At 32.6% G+C, this 27041-nt stretch overlaps 2 protein-coding genes across 2 annotated transcripts in view; one reads left to right on the plus strand and one right to left on the minus strand.

The window, feature by feature from the left end:
- The window catches only part of LOC132747327 (uncharacterized), a 92032-nt gene that overhangs the window by 29559 nt on the left and 35432 nt on the right, over positions 1 to 27041 (plus strand). The gene's annotated exons all lie outside the window — the stretch shown is intronic.
- On the minus strand, positions 9018 to 18420 carry LOC132747326 (cationic amino acid transporter 4-like). Its single transcript, XM_060736677.1, is given in 7 exon segments — positions 9018 to 10216; positions 10585 to 10771; positions 13005 to 13113; positions 14976 to 15164; positions 16008 to 17047; positions 17050 to 17262; positions 18241 to 18420. Coding segments are annotated over 6 exon segments (1908 nt in total). The 5' UTR covers positions 18413 to 18420; the 3' UTR covers positions 9018 to 10216; positions 10585 to 10586.

Here is a 27041-nt window from a genome sequence, read left to right on the forward strand (position 1 = left end):
CATATGTAAGTTTCTAAATCAGAAATTCTTTTACCTGTTCCTGACTGATTCAGTAAGATATTTCATATGCAAACACAAAGATTAAATTGTGCTCTATAGTTAGGATGTAATAACTGTTTAGGATGCTACAATTATGCCTTTTCATCTTGACAATAAAGCTTGCAATTTCTTTTTATTTCAGAGAATTATGCTGTGTCTGTATACCAGAAATATCTTTTGAAAGTCCACTGAGTTTGTCGTGACGGAGCAATTTCAGTCTGCGGTGATGAGTGTGATAAATCGGTTTGTTTTAGCATTGTGATAATGATAAAAAAATTATGAATGATAGCCATTGTTAAACAGTTATGATAATGAGACAATCGCGTAGATGCCAAAAACTACAATTTGATGTACTCATTGGATGACAGACCTTGATCTTCAACGAAAATAGAAGCTAATTGAAATACAAAGTTTACTTTCAGCAGTAAATTCCTTGAAATAGCACAACAATGTTTAAAATATTGAAGTACATGTTAGGTGTGTTTGGAAGTATCAATATAGAATCATAATGGTTATAAATTACCGTAAATTAAAGATGTTTACAAGTTTATGTTATGACATTTTCTATGTAAATTTTACTCAGACATACACTTGTATATTGTAAAAGTTTTATCATAAATATCATATTAATATTAATATTTTGTAACTGTCCCGTGAGAGAAACTTGCAGCCTGACCGAGACACAAACACAGTACCTTCGATATAACATTCGTACCTTCGATATAACATTCGTACCTTCGATATAAAATTCGTACCTTCGATATAACATTCGTACCTTCGATATAACATTCGTATCTTCGATATAACATTCTGCAGCACTGCCGTATGAGCTTGCCGATCACTGGCACTTTGCCTTTAGTTCTTGTTTTAGTTCTATAGAGAAACATTACGTTTGTTATTATAGTAATGATATCAGGGATTTAGAATTTATTGTGATTATAATATTTCTTTATCCACGAAGCCCACGCATAAACTTGAATAGACAAGTTGAATCATAGTCTATTACGAATTAATTGTAAATAGTATTACATTCATCATACTATGTATATAATATATAAGTTGAAATGTGTTCATCTTTTATGACTGTTATCTCAGGAAAGCAATATTTTGCACAGAAATATTTAATGTTGTATATTATCATATTCATTGATGATTCAAATATTTTCAGCTTAATATCAGGATTTTTTTTTTGTATCATATACTCGGTGTATATTTTAATTATAGGTTTTGCTTCTATTATTTGTATGTGCTTACTAGTAATATTTGAGTATTTTTTCAAAGTTTAATGTTTGAAATGAAAACATTATTGCAACATATCAAATCATGTCACTATAGCTATGCCATTATTGAATTAATATAATGTAGCTCTGTTTAACAGAAGTTCAGTGTTTGTACATATTCTTATTTATCATTTATTTATTATCATTAGTGTTAACCTTCAGATATATCTCACGGAGTAAAGTGATGGCAAATTTAGATTTTTGTTCTGACTTCAACAAACATTTATATGGTTCAGTTTAAAACAAACGTATTCATTTGAAGTCAAGAAACTGATATTTCATAATTTTACAATCTTACAAAATTAATATTGATTGTTGATGTGTTGATTTGTATGCTTGATTTTATTTATTGACAATGTAAATATATGATTGTTGGTACTTGAAATTGTCATTTTAACTGACAAATTTGGCTGCTGAACTACTGCATTACAAAAATTGATTGTAATTGATATATATCTCTTTGTTAATTTAGCAATTAACGGTATATTAACCAGCAACACAATATATTATTCAGTTAACCATTTAAAGATCCTGTATGTTGTAATTAAGGATGTAACAACAATTTTATCTATGTGTATAATCTTCCTTCTAAAATATATTCCAAACTTCCAATAATATGTTAAAAATGTACTGCAAAAGTTTATACGCATTATAAGTTATCATTGAAATACATGCATTTATTTCTTATTGAAAAATTTGGCTCATAGACTTTATCAAAAATTATATTTTATATTACCTCCCTTTATTTACGTGAAATCTTAATTCGGTAATATCTTTCCATATAATACTTTTTATACCCCCAAAAACGAAGTTTGGGGGGTATATAGGAGTCACCCGGTGGTCGGTCGGTCGGTTGGTCGGTCGGGCGGTCGGTCGGTCGGTCCAGACGTCCGTTGCATTTTCCTTGTCCGGAGCATAACTTGAAAACTAATGGTTGGAATTCAATATAACTACATACAATGGTCAAGCACATTGAGAGGAAGTGCAGTGCACAAGAACCATAACTCTATCTTGACTAATTACAGAGTTATTGCCCTTTGTTATTTTTCCTTGTCTGGGGCATTACTTGAAAACTACTGGTTGGAATTCAAAACAACTTCATACAATTGTCAAACGCAATAAGGGGAAGTGCAGTGCACAAGAACCATAACTCTATCTAAAGTAATTACAGAGTTATTGCCCTTTGTTGCTTTTCAATTGCCTTCCTTTTTTTGTACAGAGCATAACTTGAAGACTAATGGTTGGAATTCAATATAACTATATACAATGGTCAAGCACATTGAGAGGAAGTGCAGTGCATAAGAACCATAACTCTATCTAAAGTAATTACAGAGTTATTGCCCTTTATTACTTTTCCATTGCTTTCTTTTGTCCGGACCATAACTTGAAGACTAATTGTTGGAATTCATTATAACTTCATACAATGGTCCAGCACATTGAGAGGAAGTGCAGTGCACAAGAACCATAACTCCGTTTTGACTTATTACAGAGTTACTGCCCTTTGTTTCTTTTCCTTGTCCAGAGCATGACTCGAAAACTACTGGTTGGAATTCAAAACAACTTCATACAATGGTCAAGCACAATAAGGGGAAGTGCAGTGCACAAGAACCATATCTCCATCTTGACTAATTACAGAGTTATTGCCCTTTGTTACTTTTCCATTGCTTTCTTTTGTCCGGACCATAACTTGAAGACTTATTGTTGGAATTCATTATAACTTCATACAATGGTCAAACACATTGAGAGGAAGTGCAGTGCATACGAACCATAACTCCATCTTGACTAATTACAGAGTTACTGCCCTTTGTTACTTTTCCTTGTCCAGAGCATGACTTGAAAACTACTGGTTGGAATTCAAAACAACTTCATACAATGGTCAAGCACAATAAGGGGAAGTGCAGTGCACAAGAACCATAACTCAATCTTCACTAATTACAGAGTTATTGCCCTTTGTTACTTTTCCTTGTCCAGAGCATAACTTGAAAACTACTGTTTGGAATTCAGTACAACTTTATACAGTTGTCAAGTGCATTCAAAGGAAGTGCAGTGCACAAGAGCCATAACTCCATTTTGACAAAATACAGAGTTACTGCCCTTTGATACTTTTCCTTGTCCGGAGCATAACTTAAAACGTACTGGTTGGAATTCAAAACAACTTCATACAATGGTCAAGCACAATAAGAGGAAGTGCAGTGCACAAGAACTATAACTCTATCTTCAGTATTTATAGAGTTATTGCCCTTTGTTCTTTTTCTTTGTCTTTCTGGACTTATTACAGAGTAATTCAATTAAACTTCATCAATGGCCAACCACATTGAAAGGAAATGCAACATACATGAACTACAATTATCTTTAATTGCCCACAACCATAACTCTATGTTTCAATTCTTTTACAAGGTATTCTGTTACTAGTAACATCCTCATTTCCGAAGCAGACTTGTGGGGGTATTAATCACATTTAGTGATAGTTCTAGTTGGAACTTACAATATTGATAAATCTTCATTTGAGCATCATATTTATGATATAAGACCATAAACAATTGAGTTACAGGATCTTTAAACAGGGGCGGATTTGAAACACGGTAAGCTGTAGGGGAAGGGGGCTTACATCTGGGAGAAATATTTTGACAAAAACAACAGAAAACAATATGACAGTCGAAAAAGTGTGCACATGTTTGACAATTAGGCCAGAATATGTGACAAAATTGTAATATTATTGATGTCTATTATAACTCATCCTTTATAATGAGTGGCAATGTACTTGTTATATATTGTTCATTAAATACTATTTGTATATGTATTAGGAAAAATTTATTTGCCAAAGCAGAAGCTATAAACGAGCATTGTTTAAGGCTGTCCGGTCGTTTATTTTTTCCAATACTGAAATTTTAAAGTGTGCTGCAAAATCCTGTTTCAATATTCATAAAATTAGAACAAACTGGTAGTATTCTATTGCGAATAGTCTGTAATAATGTTACTTTTAAAATATTAAAGATTTTACCTAATATATGTGAGAGCTTTACATTAAGTTACTGAGAAATGCTACTTAAATCAATGTATTTATAAGGATTCTAATGGTGATAATGTTTTATCTATGATATTTGTAGTAAAAATTCCAGGTCTCTGGGAAAAGATAAACAAACTCATAGTTAACCACATAGTAACTAACTAATAAATTTTGGCAAATACAATTTATTTGTACAGTTACTTAAATTTTAACGTTTTTATGCTATTGTATCTGTTTATATTTTGTCTTATCTTTTCAATGATGTGAAATAATGTTATCAAGAAGAGGATTTTATAGGTTAAACACTGTTGCTAATAGGTCTAAAAATGTAAAATAATGGTCTTAAGTAAGAGAACATTACTAGGATGTTTACTATAACGCAATTTTACCAAAAATTCTTTCAGAACAAGATTAGCAATAGTTTTTTCTTTTTTTGTAATATGTTTATAAATATGGATTGAGAAGAGAGGTAACTCTGTAAGTCATATTGGAAATCCTTGGAGAGTTGCCTCCCTTCCACTATCATGCTAATTTTACAGTCTAGAATGGTCGTGCACAAACAACTTTTTATTGTGTAAAATTATGTAATTTAATTATTTTATATTATACTATGTATGGATGGTTTAAAATAAAGTATATAATATATGCATGTTTTACTTGTATTACATTGATCAATAACGCTTAAATGAAGAATAAATGTATATGTGGGAGGGATGTTTTCTCCCATATACTGAGAAAATTTTCAAATCTGATGTTGAAAATGGTGTTATTTCCTTGACTTTCTAGTGCTGTTTATGTTACTGATAGTTTCCGAGAAAAAAACACCCTAACGAAAAGATTAACCAGGACGAAAAGGGGCATAACTTTGCAAAACATATTTTAGGATTACATTCCCTTTTGAAACATGTATAGAAAGTTTGAAGCGAATGACGTTAAATAGTTTCAGAAAAAAATGGACCTTAGCGAAAAAGTTAACCAACATCGCCTCAGAGGACCTTCGAAAAGTGGAGCTAAAGCATATAATTTGTATGTCCCCCCTTCAAAGAAGTGGGGGTATATTGCTTTGCATTTGTCTGTCCGTCATTCTGTAGACCAAATGGTTTCTGATCTATACCTAAAAAACCCTTAGGTCTAGGAACTTTAAACTTGGTATGTTGATTGGTCTTGACCAGTAGATGACCTTAATTGATTTTGGGGTGAAGGGGATCAAAGGTCAATGTCACATTGACCTTGTAGGTAAAAACAGTTTCCGATCAATAACTTAAGAACTCTTAAGGCTAGGAACTTCAAACTTGGTAGAATGATTGCACGTGACCAGGAGATGGTCCCTATTGATTTTAGGGTCAAAGGTCAAGGTTACATTGACCATGTCAGTAAAAATGGTTTCCGATCAATATCTTAAGCACGCTTAGGCCTAGGGACTTCAAACTTGATATGATGATTGCTCGTGACCAGGAGATGACCCCTAATGATTTTGGGGTTACGTGGTCAAAGGTCAAGGTCACATTGACCTTGTAGGTAAAAACGGTTTCCGATCAATAACTAGAGAAAGTTCAGGCCTAGGAACTTCAAACTTAAGATATTGATTTGTCATGACCAGGAGACGATTCCTGTAGATTTTGGGGTCAAGGGGTCTAAGGTCAAGGTCACATTGACCTTCTAGGTAAAAACTGTTTCTGATCAATAATTAAAGAACGTATAGGCCTAGGAACTTAACATTTGGTATGACAATTGCTCATGAGCAGTAGATGACCCCTATTGATTTTGACGTTAAGGGTTCAAAGGTCAATATCACATTGACCTTGAAGGTTATAACTGTTTCCGATCAATAACTGAAAAACACTTAGGCTAAGGAACTTCAAACTTGGTATGATGGTTGCTTATGACTAGTAGATGACCCCTATTGATTTTTTGGGTCAAAGTTCAAGGTCACATTGACCTTGTACGTGACCAATACCTCAACAAATGGAGTTGTCATGGTTGATATTTTTATTAGTCAAAAAATGCTTTTGGTTTACATATTTCAAGGTCTTACGTAATATAACAAATTGGCTGTCATTAAGGAGACCTGCATGATTCATAAAATGTATGCATACATTCTAAGGTAAGATTTAAGATAACTTGTCATAAATTTGCTGGACACAACCTTTACAGTCACAATTATCTAGTCGTTAGTCATGATAGATAATCCCTATTGATGTTTTGGTCAAAGGCAGTCATAATAACCTGACCACATGACTAATTGACTGCCGATAGGAGGCATACATGTTTTACAAACATATCTTGCGTTTAATTCTATTAAAGATCTCCTTTAATAGACTAGTTCTCTTTAACAATTGAAAGAAATGTAAAATATTTCTTGAAGCTATATATTATAAGGTTTCTTAACCTGTTGGAAAAATGTCTTCTTTAAAAAGCAATTCTAGGAAGACCATTGGCAAAATAGAATCAAATACCCGGTGGAACATTTAATCAATAAAAAATAATGTTTGAAGAAAATAACTCAAGCAATGCGTTTTACTCCGAGATTAATTTTAAAGGGTGAATTCTGTTTTGAAAAACATTTTTTAAATAACTTCCCGGTAACATTATGTGTTATGTTTAAAGCAAAATATATCCCCATGTTCAATTAACTAATTAATATAAGCTGTATACAATAGCATGTATTTAAAAGTACATGTATACAAGCATTGACACATGAATATTTATATTCATCGGTAATGATTTTGTACTTCAGTGCAATGCAAACCTCACATGTTCGATCATTTGATTAATACATTTTCTTGAGGCGCTGGTTCGATCCTCAAGCGAGATGAAAGTTCTACGTTACCATGGTTACAATTCATCTCGGACGTTGAGTGTAATGGTCATTTGTCTTTGATGATTGTCGCTGATTCAGCAATCATGTTGGGAATAATAGCCGGTCACTTGAGCAGAAGTTGTTTATCACGGAGAGCCGGTAAGGTGGGTCACCCGACGAGGAAACACGCAAAAACAAACAAACAAACATAAAATCATGATACACTATGTGCATCATCACTTTGGTATCATATAAAATGGAACTTCTGATATATAACGAAATTTTAAATCTTTGAGCAATACGATCTGAAATCTAGCTAGCCATCTAAAGGACACCATTTCATTTCTTTTTACGTTGTCAGTCACCTCTTTTGTAAATCCCCTCTACCATGTCATCTCGCTCACAGTCCCAATAGTAATCATGTATGTGCTTCGAACTACAATATTCAAAATTCTTAAACGTTGAACTTCGCTGATATGTCATCGTCGGTACCCACAGCTAATAAAGTGAACACGCAACGAGTGCGCATGTGTTACGAAATATGCTGATCTGTTTGCATGAAACATATAAATGCTTCTATGCTTGGAAATACGGTATAATAAGATTGAATCGGCCAATTTTCTGCTCTGAACGACGTTTTGTTTCATGCAATATTGAAATATTCCAGACTCTTAGGGAATTGTTCTAGTTGACACCGCTTTACAACAGAGCAATGGTTAATTACAAAAGGGAAATACATGGAAAATCGATTTGACATCACATGCATATTACTCAAATATGTGGAAGAACTGATGATTAGATTACATTGAAATAATATAGTCAAATATGCCAATTAAGATGTTCTAAAAGGAGTGGAATACAGTGTATTTTTGACATTTGATTTTAAAAAAGGTTTTATTAATCCAGCACAATTCTGAACAATAGATATGAGAGCTTCTCTGAGTGATTTGTCACATAATATACATTAACAATATATGCAGGGTAAAGCTTACATAATAAAGGCACAGATACATGTGTATAAACATCATTTCCGATTAAAATGTTAGAATGTTTCCTGAATGACAGCTTTCTAGATCTTATCATGTATCATACAAAACATGAATTGTATTAGTTTTCTATAAATAGCAGTCATCAAAATAGTATAAATAATTCAGTAACGACTTTTCATGGAATGGCACGTGTCAAATTAAATGTTCCATGATAACCGCCCTATGAATACATCTGCTCAAATGTATTTTCACGACGTTGAATTTTGATAAAAAAAATATGGAAACAAAGCCGGTGCCTTTCGCGTGAATGATAGCTAGCATTTATCACTAACGTCCATGAATAGGTTCAATAAAGTAGCAAATTTTGCCCTTTTAGACGTTTTTAAGGCATTTTTCCCGTTTATAGAACACAATTTAGTTCTAAAATGTCAAAGGCTGTCTTTTTACACAGTTTATACTCATGTTTAAGATTTTCCATCGTGGTTTATATCATTATTACTTATAAACCTCTCGTTCATCTTTAATAATCACGATTCAAGTTGTAGACTTTGAATCTATTCTATAAAATTGAGCCGCGTCACGACAAAACAAACATAATGGGTTTGCGACAAGCATAGATCCAGACCAGCCTGCGCATCCGCGCAGTCTGAGCAGGATCTAAGCTGTTCGCTTACAAACCCTATAACAAGTAGAGAAACTGACAGCAAACAGCATGGATCCTGTCAAACTGGTCGCAAACCCATTATGTTGGTTTTGTCGTGACGAGGCTCAAATTAAGTCTATAAATGTAGTCTATAAATTTACTCTGTAAATGTTGTCAACGTAGTATATAAATATAGTCTATAAATGTAGTTAACGTAGCATATGCCATATTACGTCAAATAAGCCAGCAGTAAATATGTCTTATCTGCCATTTGGTTTCTTTGTATTTTCAATGTTTAAAAAAAGATATAAAAATAACAAAGTATTGAGCTACAATCGGCGTCACCATGGCTCATATTTAAAATATTGTAAGTCAAATATATGGGGAGAAATTAATCAAGCAACTTATATTGTTCATACAGAAAATTTATTTTCTCTTTGATTAAATATGTCATAACAATTAACATTGATAATATAACACTGGCAAATGTTTTTAATACTCATAAAATATTTTTTCTAAATATTAAGTCAATGGTAATTTATTTCATACAGAAACAGGGATAACATAATTATTGTTCTGTTTTGAACATGTCTTGTACATCGGTTCGAAATGGTATGCTTTGGGTTTGACTTCGATTCCTCGCATATACTTATTCTAGTTCAGAGGATGGGTTTGTAAGTACGGAGTTCCGGAGAATGAAAAATATGTCATTTGTGACGTCATCAAACATAATTATTAAAACGTTATGGTCTTACAACATTGTATAATGACGTTCTAAAAATTATTTTAAAAAGCAAAATATGATCATAAAAATGCTTAAAATATATATATGTGTTATTTATGTAGGTGATGTTAAGAAAATAAATGAATTTCAAGTGCATATTTTTTCTATGACGTGGTTATTATTTCATTTAGTTATCCAAGCCCCTCGTGGCCATCAGTTCTGCCTTGTCATATGATATGTTGTCCCATTTCAAAAGGATTAAAATGTTCTGACTTCTTTACTTACTATATACAGAAAATGAAACAGAAAAATTTTAATTAATAAAAATACTTTAGTGATTTAACTACGTGGAAGTATTTGCTCACAACAACATGGTAAGAGAGATTTGTTCACTGGCAGTGACAAATAAACAGTAAATAATGGATATCATTTCAACGTGACGATCTTTTAATAATGAAAGTATGTATAGGCCTGTATTTTGTATTATTTTGAAATGAAAAGAAGATATAATTATTTGGCATTGGTTTAAATTAATATAACAATTATTTGACTACATAGATAACACTGCACAAGCCTCACAACAACACCCATAATGCAACACAATGCTTCCACCAACATCCGGTTCCTTGTACAGTTACACTGACAATTATTGTCAACTTCCGGTTTCCTTTCCAAATTCTACTTTTGGCAATGTGTTTTGTTGAATATACAATTATTTCACTCTCTTGGTCTTCCTATAATACATAGTCAACAAAGAAATTGTTTGAAATTATACAACATTTTAATAGTGTATTTTAGAGGATTAAATTACATGTATTTGAAACTTCATTATAAAATAAGCCAATAGGTTAACGCATTTACGAATAAAATGTGTAAGTTGACCTGTGATGTTCTTGAAAACAAATGCTGCATGAGTTACGGGGCCGTGACAATATATCCTCATGTGGCAATTGTGTTGTGCAGGACACTGACGTTGAATACCTTAGACAGTTCCAAAAGAGTTTCAATGAAAACCAAATTAAAATGAACAATTTAAATCTAAGTTGACACAAATATTATCTTACTTCTTTTTTTTACATTTTTGCAGTAAATTTAAGATTACCATTATGTGCCGTATGATTTCATTTCTTCCCTTGCCTCCGGCTGTTGCTGCACGACCTCCTCGTCAAGTCTGGCCAGGGTTCCCGTTGACATGTCAGCCTCACCCCCGTACGTTATCATGGGACCATACGTTACAGCCTTACCCTCAATACTGTTACGCATACCGTAGGCAAAATATAGCAGAAAACCTGTGTAATGGTAAATAAATGTATAAATAATCTTCGCATTCTGTACTTTGGGAATTAACATACTTTGTATTCAGAACTATCCATAGGTTTGATACCATAATGAATACAAGCTTAGAACTCGTTAACGTCTGTATACAAAAAAATTTCTTAAACCAAAGTGGCACATAATAAAACAAAATTTAATAGCCTTGATTCTATGTTCTTAAACACAATGTGATCTTCACTAGTATGAATTTCCAACGATTACATGTAAATATGAACAAGAAAAGCATTGATGCAAAGCATCAAAGGGCGTCCAAGCAAGAAATGCAGCAGGTGAAGATGAGCTAGTAGATATATGATGATAAACTGTTCAATGGTTCATTGGTTTTTACCAGAATTGTATATCACTTATGAATGAACGAACGAAAGACATTGTTCATTATTTATAAATTTGATTGGCATGCTAGAAATTAGAATATTACTTGTTATTTCTTTATGATCGTGATTATTAATATCATGCGTTACTCATATGGATTATAAATGATTGTACACCACATTTGTGTAATTGTCCCTTATTATGTTATCGCTATTAGCGAAGACCCCCTCTTAAGGTATCTGTTCACACTTAGTAACAATATGACACTTGTTATATTACCATGTTGAGCATACTAGTAAATGTTTATTATACACTAATAGTAATATCTTTTTTAATAAAAAAAAATACAGATTTTATGAAAATTGTTTTCTTTTCTTTTTTGTGTTTAATGCACTATTTTAATACTGAGTTTTTACGTTTACTATTATTTAAAGAATTCAATTGTCATAATGACCGACGATTATAAGTCAAAACTTAACTGCAAAAAGTCAATAAATTATGGTTAATCTTTCAATATATAATATTGTTTATTCTTAAACCATATACATGTACATTTGTATTTTTCTTTATCATTTCTTAAATTATCAATCAATTGAATAATTCATAAAATCTGATTTGTAACTTTGAATAATTCCTCGGCATCTTTACTAAACACGAATAACAAATTAAATAAAATGTTTCAAAGTTGATAGTGTCATATTAATGCCATAAAAATGTACATCTTTTCTCAATTATTGTTCATATTTATTGTTTTTATCTCATATAGATAAAATAAAACATGCGATTTGTGTTGTTGGGTTTTTTTTTTCGAATTGTATGTTTATGTATAATAATAAGCAATAATTTTGAGAGTTGATCTGTGTTTATTAATTATTGTAACCAAACTAAGTGACAAACATTCATTTTGAAAAAAAGCTTATTTATCTGTAAAATATTTGTTCTGTTCTGTAACGATATCAAACATCTACTCCAAAACCGGGAGAGACCGGACAATAAACGTGTGGTACTATTCGCCGGTCGTCAAAATAGACCAGGAGAGACCGGGAATTACCGACAGGAGTACATACTTCTATAAATAGATTTTCGGAATATTTAGGTCATCAACTCATCATTCTATTTACAGCTTTCGGAATAACATACCATAAAAATCCACTGTGTACTACAAAATGATAAATAAAAATACCTTGAAGAGTGCGATTTATTGACGGAAAAGGTTATTTAATTTGAAAATGTTTGCATTGCGAAATTCTCCAGTTCGCTATTCATTGTACATATCGCGACTAATTAATAATCAAGCACCCTCATACCGATCGGAATGATCAGCTTTTATTATGAACAACTATAAAAGGCTCGAGAAGTCGCTGTCGCCCTTTCACAAAATCTGATTTCATTACATAAAAGGCGCCGCGCTTCGGCGCGGACGCCAAAAAGATTACATGTAATTATACAAAAGATTGCATGTCAATATGAAAAAAAAGCAAAACATTTTATTTTTAATTATCTAGTACTAGGCATATTGATGACAATTTCAACTATAGATGTTATCAATTTATATATGTTCAAACGTACAACATTACTTTTACAAAATACAAACACTTAAAAGGGTTCACATCTGCAGGAAAATTTCTGGAATCATATTTACAGCTGATATTTATATGTTTTATATGTTCATTCAAATTCAGCCCTGTCAAAGTCAGCTCAAGAAAACCCATCACTTAACTTTAGCAACAAAGTACAATTATCTGTATTAGAAATCAAAATTGTATCGGCGTATTTACAAGTTTTAACTCACAATTTATAAATCGTTAACAAATCACACACGCGCGCACGCCTGCACGCGCACGCAGACACGCGCACGCATTCAAGTAAACTTACCTACTGCCATCCATATTCCCAATCGTAGCCATGTTAGATAACCTAGTTTCATCATTAATGCTGTGTTACATGCTATACTCAGTGCGGGTATTAATGGAACCAATGGTATCTGAAAATATATATGTGTGATCTATGTACATTAAACAAGATCATAAACACTTTACTAAAAAAAATTACATTTCATATTTCGATACAGCCAGAATAATCTTTACTTTAAAGTAGAATGTATAACAATTATTGCACCTATTGTCCAGTATGATTTGTTTAATAGACACACATTTCGCGAGGCTAAACCACTACTTCCTTTAATCAAGATCTTATCAAAATAGAAAATCGTCTAATATGAAGAAGTTTAGTGTGGGTTTATTGAAAAAAGTAATGTTAAAAGCTACACATACATTTGTATTTTAGAACAACCAAGTTCAATAGATCTACGTCACAATATATAAACCGGTTTTTAATTGGGTTTTGTGTGAGAATAAAGACGTCCGCCACAATGCGTACATAACAAAACCAATCTGTTCATTCCTGGTACATTAAATATTTATTGTCATATATCTAAACTTAAGAATTTTTTCACAGGTACATTTGTATATCAAATCAAATAATTTTCACAGACATGGCAATAGGTAATTGGGAATTGATATGTTTATTTAGTTTCTGTGATGCAATAGCTTTACAGAGTGATTTTTTACAGACTGAATGTTCAAGTAAATTGTTGACCGGAGCTTTCCTCCCTGACCGTGTTAAATTCAAGTAGATCTTCTATGCCAAAATATGTTTGAAACCTTTATGACAAAAACTAAGATAATGGGTTATGTATCAAACGGTATAAAGCTATACCTTATGAAATATTTTTTTATAAAATTAGTCAAAAGTTAAATTATATTGTTTTCTTAAATTAATGGCATATAGCCCGCAAAGAACTCAAGAATCGCTTTCCCCGCGAAAATTAGTCAAGACTTGTCATCAACCTGATTATTTTGTTCTTTATTTATTATAAGAACAGCAATAACATTTGATTTAAAATCTTAAGTATAGAAAGGTTTAAAGTGTTCTTAAATCCAGACTATTTCTTGATAAAATAGACTTGCGCAACCGTTACATAACGAGTATTATCTATTGATGTTTCTGATATTTAACAAATATAAATTCAATGTAACGCCGTATTACTAGGACCTGATTGCACATAAACGCGCTTTTCGTTTTAAAGATAGAGGTACTCAGACAGATTTTCCACAAGTAATGACATTTAATAAATGGATTTTGACTTTTTTGCTGTACTTTAAATGTAAAGTTTCCTATATATTAGTGAATTTGTTCTTGGAAATATAATTGCATGCCTACAGACATATTGAGTCGTGTCGTTAGACTTTTTGAAAGAAAAATTTCTTTTTCTTACATATGATAACAGATTGACGTTCTATCCATAAACATGTATTTATATCTTGAATAAAAGTTAATGCAATTAATTTGTTGGGTTATTTCAGCGGCCTTTCGATAAACATTTAAAACTTCGAATAAAATAGCAATAAGGCAAACACATCGGCTAAGAGTAATGAAATTAGCTATTATTCATTCTATTTTCTAATTCATGTGTTAGGAAAGAAAATAAGATATATGTATATTGGTAGTTTTTTCATGATTTTAACGTAAATGCCATCTGTGGCTAATGAAATATTGATTTGATTTCTTTACTGCAGTTGTTTGAACATGAATACAACACCAAACGGAAAGTATAAGATTGAAGATAAAACATGATTTCGTTTTAAATAATCAGGCATTATGGAGGCGGATTTTCTTTAAATAATGACATTAAACTTTTACCACATCAAGACAGGGTAAATCACACAGTTAGCAAGTTAAGGTTGTTCTAACTGTTAAAGTTTCTATTTAAGCACATATTCCCTTTGCTGATTAACACAGATTGGTTTTGCTAATTTAGAAATCAAAACATTGAAAGTGTCTTACCTGAAATGTTAGAAATGCGTCATTTTTCTCGTGTGCTACCATCACGAGGTAGCACGTGATTACCATGGCAACGAACACTATCAGCAGAATAATAGCCCACCAGGACCCATCACTTAGCTCATCATATCCAAATATCAATAACGAATTTGTACATAGGATGCTCACGAATAGTAATCAAAGGGCTGCAAGCTCTGTGGTATTTTCTGATCCCTGCAATCTAAATCGTACTGTATATCTGTATGTGTTTTCCTGTATAAGTTTATTTTATGTATTATAAGTCATCTTGCAGGGCACCAGAGATTGATACATACGGAATTTGCATAACTAGAGTTGCATCAAAAAATAATTTATGTTCATTTTTTATGATAGCCACACTTTATTCTTGCATATCGTGGCTATTTCCTTAACAAAGACACTAAAAATAAAAATTAAAAAAATGTTGACTCGACTGGGATTTGAACTCCAGACCTCTCACACACCAAACGAGCGCGTTACCCCTGCACCACGGAGAAGTTTTAAAATCGAAAGCTGAATAAAATCAAGTCATTCTAAATTAAGAATTTCCATTGCATTTCGGATTAGGGTAATTTCGAGGTATTTTGTTCAGGGTAAACCCGTTGTTTAAAATTGAAGTAAATAATTTAGCAAAAATCTTCTCGCCAAAACAGTCCAACATGTAAAAACTATATATTCAACTACTCGGCAGTCAGATCTATTTGTGTAGTATTCGGTAATCAACATCGCTCAAAATAGCATTTTCATTGATTAAAATCATATTCATCCGCGTAATTTGTGAGTGTGCATTTATTGACAACTCTTTAAGCCAACGCTACTTTAAAAGTTTGAAGGTGTAGTAATTTGTTGGACACTTGTAACAAAAAAGTGTTCTTTCTTTTAAATTGCTGGTTTTTAAGCAGTTTTGAGTGAGAACTAATTTGCGTTGTTAGGACTGTTAGGAAATTTTGTGTTAGACCGTGGATGTTAGCTATGTATTATCTGATCTGCGATCAGAAAATACAAAAATGTCGCTACCATTACAGCGTTCCCTGGTTCAAATTTGTTAAGAATAGGAAGTGCACGAAGTTTGTGTTTAAGCTTTCCAAAGTCATCTTGGCTTTTTGATTTTTTAATAATTGAAGACTCTTCAGTGGGGGAGGTATCATCGTGAATCGGCTGCTCTTCTTCCGGTTTGAGTTTAAATTGACATTTATAAACAGGAAGATACCGTAACACAATAACACTTGCTGACACGATTGTATAAGCAGTCAATGTTCCTATCGACATGAATTCCACTAATGTTGTTATTTCAAATAGTAATGCCATCAAAGCCGAGACTGATCCGAATATAACAATGGCCAACACTGGCGTCTGGAACTTTGGATGGCCATAAGCTAGTGATTTGAACAGAAGCCCATCTTGTGCCATGGCGTAAACTGATCGTGGCAGAGAAAAGGCGCTGCCAAGCAGTGAAGTGGTTATTCCAAACAGTGTCCCTATTCCGGCACTATACTTCGCCCACATTATACCACGTGTCGCAAATGCAGCTGGAAATGCAGCGGCCGGATCTACGTCATAATAGGGAACAATCAATGTTAATGCTGTGGTTGCTAGTATGTAAATCACCGAAACAATTAGCAACGAGGAAATTGTTGCAATAGGGATTGACTTCTCGGGTTCCCTTGCCTCTTCACTAGAGACTGCTATTCCCTCAAAGCCTATATAAGCATAAAAACATGTTGCTGCACCAGCCAGAGACCCTCCGAACCCGTATGGAAAAAAGCCGCCATGTTCTGTCCAATTCCGCTTATCCGCAAATGCAAATCCGGCGATTACTAAAAATAGAATCACAGCACAGTTGAATGCCGTGAAAACAGTGTTGAAGTGAACGGTGAACTTTGCACCTGACGCTATAACAGCAAAGATTAATATGGTGATGGCCATGGCAATAAAATCTGGATAGTCAGAAATCCATCGTGATTCGTGACTAAGGTAACCAACGTTTTCTAACGTACTTTTTCTAATTTCACCATTGAATAGTGCATCAATGGCGCCACTCCACGCGCGCGCAATGGGGCTGCTCCGAGCAAATGTTCAAGAACAATGTTCCATCCGATAACAAAAGCCCATACCTCTCCAATAGCAATGTATGTGTAAGAATAGGCGGAACCAGCTTTAGGAACACGGGCACCAAACTCGGCATAGCAAAGCGCCGACAAAATTGCAGCAATGCCGGCGAAAAGGTAGGAAAGAATAGCAGACGGCCCAGCAAGGTCTGCGACCACGGTTCCTGCAAAATAAGAGGATAAAAGATTGTCATAGTGTTATGTCGGTGATTTAAATGATCAATTCTACTGTCAATGGTGATAATTCGTTAATAATGAAGATGTTGATATTGTAAACCAGGACAAAAGTGGTCATTTGTAATAATTTTGTGAAATGTATGAGAAATCTAATTTTAGTCACAAGCTGAAACGACTGTGATATGAATATTGTTAATTATAATGATGATGATGATGCTGATGACGATGATGATGACGACGACGATGATGATGATGGTGATGATTGATGGTGAATGGAATGGTGATAATTTTATGATGATAATAAGTATGATCAGGGTGATGATGTTAAAGATCAGGGTGAAAATGCTGACGATGATAGCAATGATTTCATGATGAAGATTATATGTAATTGCGATATTTGTAGATAAATCTGGGCAACAAAGACGTCCCTATGGTTTCAATAACTGTTTAAAATAAACTGAGAAAACTCCCCAAACTTTGGTGTTATATTCAAAAAAAATTTCCCATGTCACGCGAACTTTACAAGCTGTCATGACCAAGGGATTATGGTCGAAAAATCAGTTACGACAGACATAATTATCAAGGGATTTACTGAAGTTTTACAGACAAGAACAATGCGTGTTATCTGGCAAGTAACGATACGGGAGTATCTAACAAAAATCAATTCTTCCGATTCTGAAACAAAAACCTTGATAACTGTAATTTGTTTTCTCTGCTTTCACAGAGATTTATGTTGATTCTAAATACACTCAAACATGTTTGAATGAAAATGTTTGATTTTTTTTTCTTACGGAATGGAACTTGAATTGAATTTGATATTTGTAACTAGAAACAGATTTGCGGTTTTATTGGAGAAAAAATTTGCAAAGTTAAACGAGAAGTTTGGGTTGAGAAAGCCTAAAAGTATTGTCATTTAGTTAATCTTGGAAAACTTATAGTTCGTTATACGTTAAAACATATCTTACCGGTGAGAACATAGAGTCCTGCTCCGACCATTTGTCCTACACCAAGGAGGGTCATATCGAAAGTATTCAAACATTTTTTCAGGGGTGTCTCGTGAAAGTCATCCCTTATTGTCTTTTTCCTGTTAACATTGTTCCAAAATGTCCCCAACTTGTCCTTTACACTCAGTGCCATGGAACCTAAGGAAAGAAAACGAAATAATAATAATAAAAAAATATCGTTGTAGTCCGGTCAAAAACGCCAATTTCAATGGGACCAAGAAAAGCCAGAAAGTACTAAAATGAGGAGGAGTTAAATTCATTGTATTTTTTACAGATTTTCGAGAAGGTTTTACAATGTAAACGTGTTTTATTAAAAAAAAATATTATCATAATAATAATTATTATTATCATCATTCTAAATAATACACTCAATGCTAATTAATGCTCGCATTTCATCTTCAGCCATGACCCTAGAAAATATTTCAATTATGCAGAATATCTTATCGTCTACAACAAGACATGAAAAGTGAGCTTGTGTCGAGCGGAGAGCATCTTACTAATAGATCGGGAGGTATATATATATACTAGATAGTAGGGGGACTTTTTATGGTATCAGTTGCTGTGAAATATAAACGAGATTTTCAAAGAAGCTTTATCCACAGCGTCTTATATTCATGTTTGTCCGCCACTTTCTAAAGTACCTACAACATTTTAGCTTTATTAAAGGCATATTATGCCTTAAAAACAAAAAAAAATCAATTCAATTTTTCAGACAGGGCAACCATGAATTTTACAATATTTAAATAGTAAAAGTTTCAGAGCGTCATGTAAGATGCTTGTTTCTGGAAAAAGTAACGCTTAATGTGACATAATTTGTCATTAAAGAAGCAAAATGTAAACAAAGTGTTTTGTTATTTTTTACTTCAACACAAAATACTATATCACTATAAGGATAATTGGATCAAAAACCAACACAAATTAAGTATCAAAACATGTTTCGCTTTATTAAGCTTCCTCAGTTGATACATATATAAAAATGACGTAAACGTACAAAACAAACGTCTACGTTAATAGACGTTACATTTGGCGCGTAACATTTACATTTGGCGCCGTCCCAAAAATCTTCAAGATTCCCTTACCCATTCAACTCTAAATAAACGGAATATGAACGGTAAAACTAATAAGTGTAATAGAAAAAGATGCACTCACTGTAAAAATATCAAAGAAAATAGTAAATTCACAAGTACAAATACTGGAGAAACATTCGAAATGCATTTTGATGGAAATTGTACTTCTAGTGACGTGATTTATTTAATTACTTGTAAAAAATGTAAAATACAGTATGTCGGCCAAACCCATCAACAGGTATCAAAAAGAATGAACAGCCATAAATTTGATATAAGAAGTAATAATCATCCCAATTTTTCTTCTAATGTTGCAATTCATTTCAATGCCGAAGATCACTCACTTGATGACTTTTCCTTTATGCTGATTGATAAACTTCATGATAATATGGGGAGACTTTTGAAAGAGACATACTGGATACATAAGTTAGAAACATTTTACCCGAAGGGTTTGAATGCAAAAGTGCTTACAAATTTTAACTTCAGTTTTCAAGTAGATCTAAATATACTTGCAACTTTTTACAAACTCGTCAATATTTTTTTTAGTACATATCGGCATAAAAAGACTGTTCCATTTTAGTAGTCATTCACTGTATCTAAAAATGTTATTAATTTATTTAAATCTATACAAATACATTATTTATGTCGATGATATAAGTATTTAATTACCTCCCTTTATCCACGCATAATTTTGATTGTTACATTCATATACTACATTATTCGTAATGTATTCATATGATTTTTCATTATTTCATATAACATAAATTGATTTTGAGCATAATACCATATTTTGAATAGATAATAGATAGATCATTTTCATTTTATTTGATAGCTTTATAAAATATACTGATTGATAAATATGTTTCTAAATTATTATCTCCCCCTTTTTTTACAATTTTCAACATGTGATAAAAGGAAAATTTTTTTTCGAATTCTAAACTTTCACATAAGTAACTGTTGTTTTCATACTTGTTGTAATTATATCACTATAACAAATACTATAGCATCATAAGAAAAAAGTTTTTTCAGGTAAAAGGTCAGTTAGAAACTTATTGCTAACTGAAGAAGTACACCAAAAATAAAAAGCGTTTGAAAAATAAAAACATTTCAGAGGCATTATGGGCCTTTTTCAGTATGTACTCGTAGTTGGTAGTTTTGTCGTCCTTATAAAAGATGCTGAATTAAAGAACATACGAAATAACAATTATTACTGCTTCAAGTAAATATAAAATCGCATATTATCGGATAACTCCGTCATTTTCCGTACCTTGTATGACCAGATACAACACACATCTTAGAAAGCGTTGAGCTGACATGATTATATAAAAAACATGTTATATCACGATTTATTACCCAGAATCTGTGAAATGTGTAAAATCGAAAGTGCTTTAATTGCCATTATGTTGTTATTTTAACTTTGTCGCCCATAGACATGACCGCCTCTTTGCAATGTTTTAGTGTACTTAACGAGTATATTTTTGCATTAAAAATGAAAGGCGAAGAACTTTTATGGTTTGTCATATCCTTTTGTATCACATTTGATATCCTTATTTCTGACTTTCGTCTTTTGCAAAATAAAGGTTTGAAAAAAAGGCTAAACAACTTGTTTATTGCTTTACATAAAGGGCAGATAAAGGGAGGTTTTATTCGTAAAGGGAGATAAGCGAGTCATTAGACGCCGCGTGTACGCGGTGTTTAGTAGATATGCATTTGTCCAATGGGGAAAATTTTAGACTTGATTTTGTGAAATTTTTTGTAACAAAATCACACCGTTTTCAAATCTTCTAATAAACAATTATAGCTTTTTTGATGTACAACATGTCACAGAGCTATGAGGGATTAGATTGAAGTGATCGTGTCATGTTTGAATTATCATTATCTTATTTTCTCTACATAATAAATAACGTGCCATTGAGCCAGGCTATGGTCGATCGTTCTAAAACTTAACCGTTGAGAGAGGTAACGACTGAGGCAGTGTCACTCACTTCATTTGCTTCGCCTCTGTTGAAGTTCACCTCCGCCTTAAGTTGTCGCCAAGTTCAATATGATGTTCTGTATGCTAGCATTTAGTCTTCGTTGACAGGGCGGAAGGGAAACGAGACAACTTTGATCAATAACACTTGTCGAATAATTAAATTACAAGTTACAAAGCTTAAACCACGCCCATTATCAAAGAAGCGGTTCTCCCTCAACCGTTAAAAAGTACGCAAAACTCAAACCGGCCAGTAAAGGCAGATCACTGTAGAACAGTTCGTCCTCAAAATCATTCGAACATTATGCAATTCGTACCAATATTTAAACGGACATATTCTCGGCACATATAATCTTGAATTTATTTTAAGTATGCCAATCATTTCAATTTTATTTGTTATCCACTTTATTTTGCTTCGACCAGACGTTTAAATCTTTGTCGCAACAGAAAAACATTTCAGAATTTCAGACATGGCATTACTTTGTGAATTTATGCATTAGGTTCTACTTTTTCACAAAAATATGCAACTTTATTATTAAACAACGAGCCCATACCAAGAATATGGAGAAAAAATTTATTTGTGCTTCAGGTATTCAACTGTAATAGAGAACGATTTTCGATGCTGATTGACTGTTCACATCATTTTGTGGCGTCTTTGATATGCAGCATCAACATTTTACTTGTAAGGACTCTTAAGGGCCTTTTCCCCGAAAACATTCAATCTTGATGTAATGAAGTTATATTTAAATTTGTTTCCGGTTCAGGGGGAACGCTCCGTTCGCCATAATTGTTTTTATAATGACGATTTTTTTTACTTGACATGATCGAATTATTTTATAAATGTAGCAACTCAGGGAAGAATACTGCATATGTGTATCCAATTTTAAAAAGATTTCACTACCAGTTTAAGATTGATCAGTTATTTTTGATTGATCATCGTACTTTTATTCTCGTTTGAACTCCGAATGGACTCTAATAATTCGACAAGGTAGAGGAAAATGCAAACTATCAAAAACCAAACAAATAAAAAACGAACCTGAAAGAAATTTCTGGGCCATAATGGGCCTATAAAGCACAAAATAATGGATTATTGAAATGCTCTGATAAGCTTTGAATCACTGCCAAAAAGTAAATTATTATTACTGTATTTCAATTACCAAACAAACTGAGATTTTATATACTTTCTTTCTTAACTTTGGAATAAAAACTATCATAACTTTGGAAATGCAACTTTTATATCATTTTTTATTCAAAAATGATTTGATCCGATTGTATTCTATTTCTTTGTTCTGATTTCAATAATAATTATTGTATGAGGTACATAATTCACATATCATATCAGACTTTATTTCTTCACAAAACAAATGTGCATAAAGCAACATTAAACCACTATGAAATTAATATGCTCACCTTTTTCATTAAATATCCCATAAATAACAGCTTTTGATACCTTGTGTAATCAAGTGTCATGCCTAAAGCAATCAAGCAGATAATAACAACATAACAACACATTTAAGATCTACATGTAGGAAGGTGTTGATTTTAATATCAGTGGTCTCAATATTGAGGTAAAATAAAGAACAAAATAAGGAATTGGGACTGAATTTGGTGGTCTTAAATGTGGATAGTGAGGTGTTCTTAATTCTGGATCATGTAACCATTGACATAAAGAACAGAAAATTCCGTTCTTTTAAAAACTGGTCTTAAAAGCGGGGTGGTCTAAAATCCGAGGTGGTCTTTAGTAGGGATTCTACTGTATTTAGAAAACGCATGCTTCTTCTTTAAACTGTCTATTTGTACAATATGTACATTATTATTTGCATCTGCATAGTCGGTCTTGTTTATCTCGTGAATAATTGATCGTTAAACAGCGTTCACGTGGAAGTTACTTAGAACAAGTAATTACAAAGTTTTCTAAAAGTTTGGTAAATAAATGACCATAATACCAGTACGACTTTAAACAAATTATTGTATGCAGGTTTCAGATGCATTTACTTTAAACATACATGATTTCAAATATATTTATACTATCAATAACAGATTCCTTATATTGCGTCTATATAAACGAGTATATGATATATTCCTTCCGGGTTCAAACTTAAATGAAAACGAGACGTTATGTATTTCTCTGACGACTTAAATTGTTCATTTTTTCTTCCTTTTCTTCCTTTTCAATTTGGCAACATTTGTTCCATTTACACCATTTCTTCGTGCATTGTGATATATTCTGAAAATGTTCAAAAATAAATTATCATAACAAGGTTCACAAATATATTAGATAGTATCCTATCTAATTTGTGGGAAATTGTTTTCAGTAATTACTTTGTACTTCACACAATTTCAGTGTTTCCAAATGTTTATTTACTGATGAATGCTGTAAACGTTTTAACAGAAAGAGAATAAATGGTTTGTTTGAAATATATATTTCAAGGCTTTTTGATTTAAATATTCATAAAAAATAGTGTACATTTATATGATTAAGCTATAAAATTTTACAAATCCCGAGAATATTCCAATGTCCTGCGTTACACAAGAACCTGATATTATAGTAAACCACGCAGTAATATCTATATATTTAGGATATCATTTTTACTTAATATATGTTATACTTCCAACCTGTAGATAGAAATTTCACAAATTTTTTAATTCAATCTAACGTAATTATAAACTTAACTTTGGTACAAGTAGCTTGCATCTTTATTGTTTTTGCTTTCCCGTGTTTTATAAAATTTAGATATCAAGAAAATTATCAATCTTCACACTTTTATAGATCTTTAATTACAACTTTTATAGCAAATATAAATGTCAAAATAAAAATCAGATGTTTTATGACAGTGTAAGGAAACAGCTACAGCGATGAGTTTTGGTGGAGACAACGTGTTTACAAATGATCTATATGAAGGAAATGTAAATAAAAAATTGCATTTAAGCCAGATATTTAAAAAATGGTCATGAAGTGTACAGCTAATGTATGTGAATATTTTATGTACTTGTATTTTTTTTTTTTTTTGAAGGCGCGCTAAATAAATCGTATGATTCCTCAGTCAATCTTGCGTCTTATTAAAAATCATATAAGACTCGGTTGCTTTACAGCCGAATAAGAATATTTTAGTTATAAGTTTATAGTTAGATGATATGGTAGAATAATGTCGGAACAATCATATTATGATGACTTTGCTTTCTTGAATGACACAGAAATATCTGAAACAAATTACGGCTATACCCTCTAGCAGAGCTATTCAAAGAGTCTGTAAGAAGACACTTGAAATAACAGTTACTTTCCACGTGAATTTAATACAGTTGAAATATACGGCGTCCTGCTTGGGCCAGTTAAAGGACTCCTATTGACATCTTTTTTTCTTATGCCGTTCTGTATTTCATAGATAAAGAAACAAGATTTTACATTCTCGCAAGAAACTGTTCGCGCCATTCAACGCCATTCAACCTTTTATCCTCTCGTACAAATCAAAATGTAAAAGTCTTCGCGACAATAAACCTTAATTTTCGCATGTCTCTTTCGAGCACTGTAACTTACTTGCATTACCAGTGTCTATAGTATAAGTTCTTCGAAAAATCATGCTAAAATACACTTAACAAATCTTATAAGTGTGCACCTTTTATGTCCTTATAACTTTTTTTGTTCATCAATATTTCTTTACAAAATTTTGGGTTCTGACTATTGGCTGCATTTCCACACTTCTCCCGTGCTCAAACTTTTCAAATTTAATTCTGCGGCGCGTTCAACCGTGAACGTACAAAATTCACACAATGCACGAACAAATTGTGTGAATGCGTGAAAGAAAATTGCACATGATATTCTCGAATATAACAGAGATCCACACATCATAAAAACATAACATATGGATACATTAACAGCGTGGCATAGCCCTAAGATTGGTCTACGCTGGAGTACACCAATCAGAGACTGGTAAAAAATAATATGTTTATGTAATTATTTAAACTCCATTGCATTGTAAAAGCTGAAAATCATTTAAATTCAGTTCCTTCCCAAGACGAACGTAATTGCATATTTTTTTTTACTTATTACATGTTTATATCATTTGGAGGTTGCGCAACGCATGGTGGTCACAGCAATGTAATAACAAGGCTTAAGAAGGCTTATCTTCATAACAGATTTACTGGCAGCGTTTATAACATTCCTCGCCGACCCCAAAATGATCTCCAACGCTATGTTACATTGATGCGACGACGCTCCAAGGCTGTAATGCACAGTCAGAGTGCCACACACGGTTTAAGAACATCATTTTGCAAAATCGACTTTCGACACACACTCACATCTTTTAGAAAGACATCTTAAAATTTATCTTGAATGAAAAAAGAAAACAAATAAAAATAATAGCCTGTCTCTTTTCTGTATGTATTGAAAATTTCAGCATGATCGGGCAAATATTGATACACCTATGAGACCATTTATGCATGCACACTTATAAGATTTGTTAAGTGTAGAGTGAAATAAGAATCCCTAAACAAAGCCCAACACGGCAAAATTGAAAATGTTGCAGGCTCGGTTTGATTGAGCCTGTTCATGGACGGTACTGTCAAGTGCAAACTACCGTCCACGCCCTCTAGCACCGGCTTAAGCAGAATTCAACATTTTACATGAACTGGTAAAAATCTAGAATTTCGAAACATCCGCAGATGTGTTCATATGGCGATTATCATGGAACCTTCAATGTGACACGTTAGTGCCTCACTATCCTCACTAAACCTCACTATCTATCTGTAAACAAGAGCCAGTGCACTCGACTATTCTTAGTGCTTCATAATAAAATAAAAGCCTGAATAATGTAGATATTAAACTAAGTTCAAAAGGGCCATAGTTCTGTCAAAATTCACAATGACAATAGCTCTCCCTATTTTTCGAATACATTTAGTCAATCTTAAATCTAAACGGACCATATTTTAACTGCCTCAAACAGGACACCATAGGAGCTTACAAAATGTTGTAGCGCAACTCATGAGTATATTGAGTTCGTCGAGAAATGAATCAAATAAATTAAATGGCCATTTTCAGGAACATAGTTACTGTTGATTATAGCATTGACGAAACTAATAGTTGTTCGTTGGATGATGATATAACACGTTTGACATTCTATAACAAACACAACATCAACATGACCTTTATCTGTCCCATGCCCCCATCCAAAATCATCGGCCATATACAGCTGAACATGGCCATCGCAAGCTAAGTTGAATAAGGAAACTTACCAAATTTGGGGTCCACAACGTTGTCCATATAACATTGACGTAAAACATGTTCAGAGACGGTTTCAAGTGTTGAATGACATAAAATGATCTCTCTGATGAAGGCTGCCATTTTAACATTGTTTAACATAAATGAAAGTAAATTTTGTCCGATAGAAATAAGTGCACGAAAATTCCGTGCGAATACAATTTACCTACTTAGTACACATTTCACTGCTCACAGCTTTAAGGCCATGTAAATATTTTTATAGTTTTATATTTTCAACGTGAACATACATTTAATTTCAATTAGATCTATTTATAATTAAATATGTTTATTAAGTTATCTATTCTTTACACTTAAACGTCGTATAAGTCAAATACAGTTACTCGTATTTTCTTCAAAAGTGTAAAAAAGACAGTTGCTAGGACAAACAACAATTTATCCTCGGCTTTGCCTCGAACAATTTCTTGTTTATCCTAGCAAACTGTCTTCTTACGTTTGTAAGACACTTTTGAAG

Source organism: Ruditapes philippinarum, unplaced genomic scaffold (genome assembly GCF_026571515.1).
Source record: "Ruditapes philippinarum isolate M1 unplaced genomic scaffold, ASM2657151v2 ctg3269_1_1_1_1, whole genome shotgun sequence".
Taxonomy (NCBI): domain Eukaryota; kingdom Metazoa; phylum Mollusca; class Bivalvia; order Venerida; family Veneridae; genus Ruditapes; species Ruditapes philippinarum.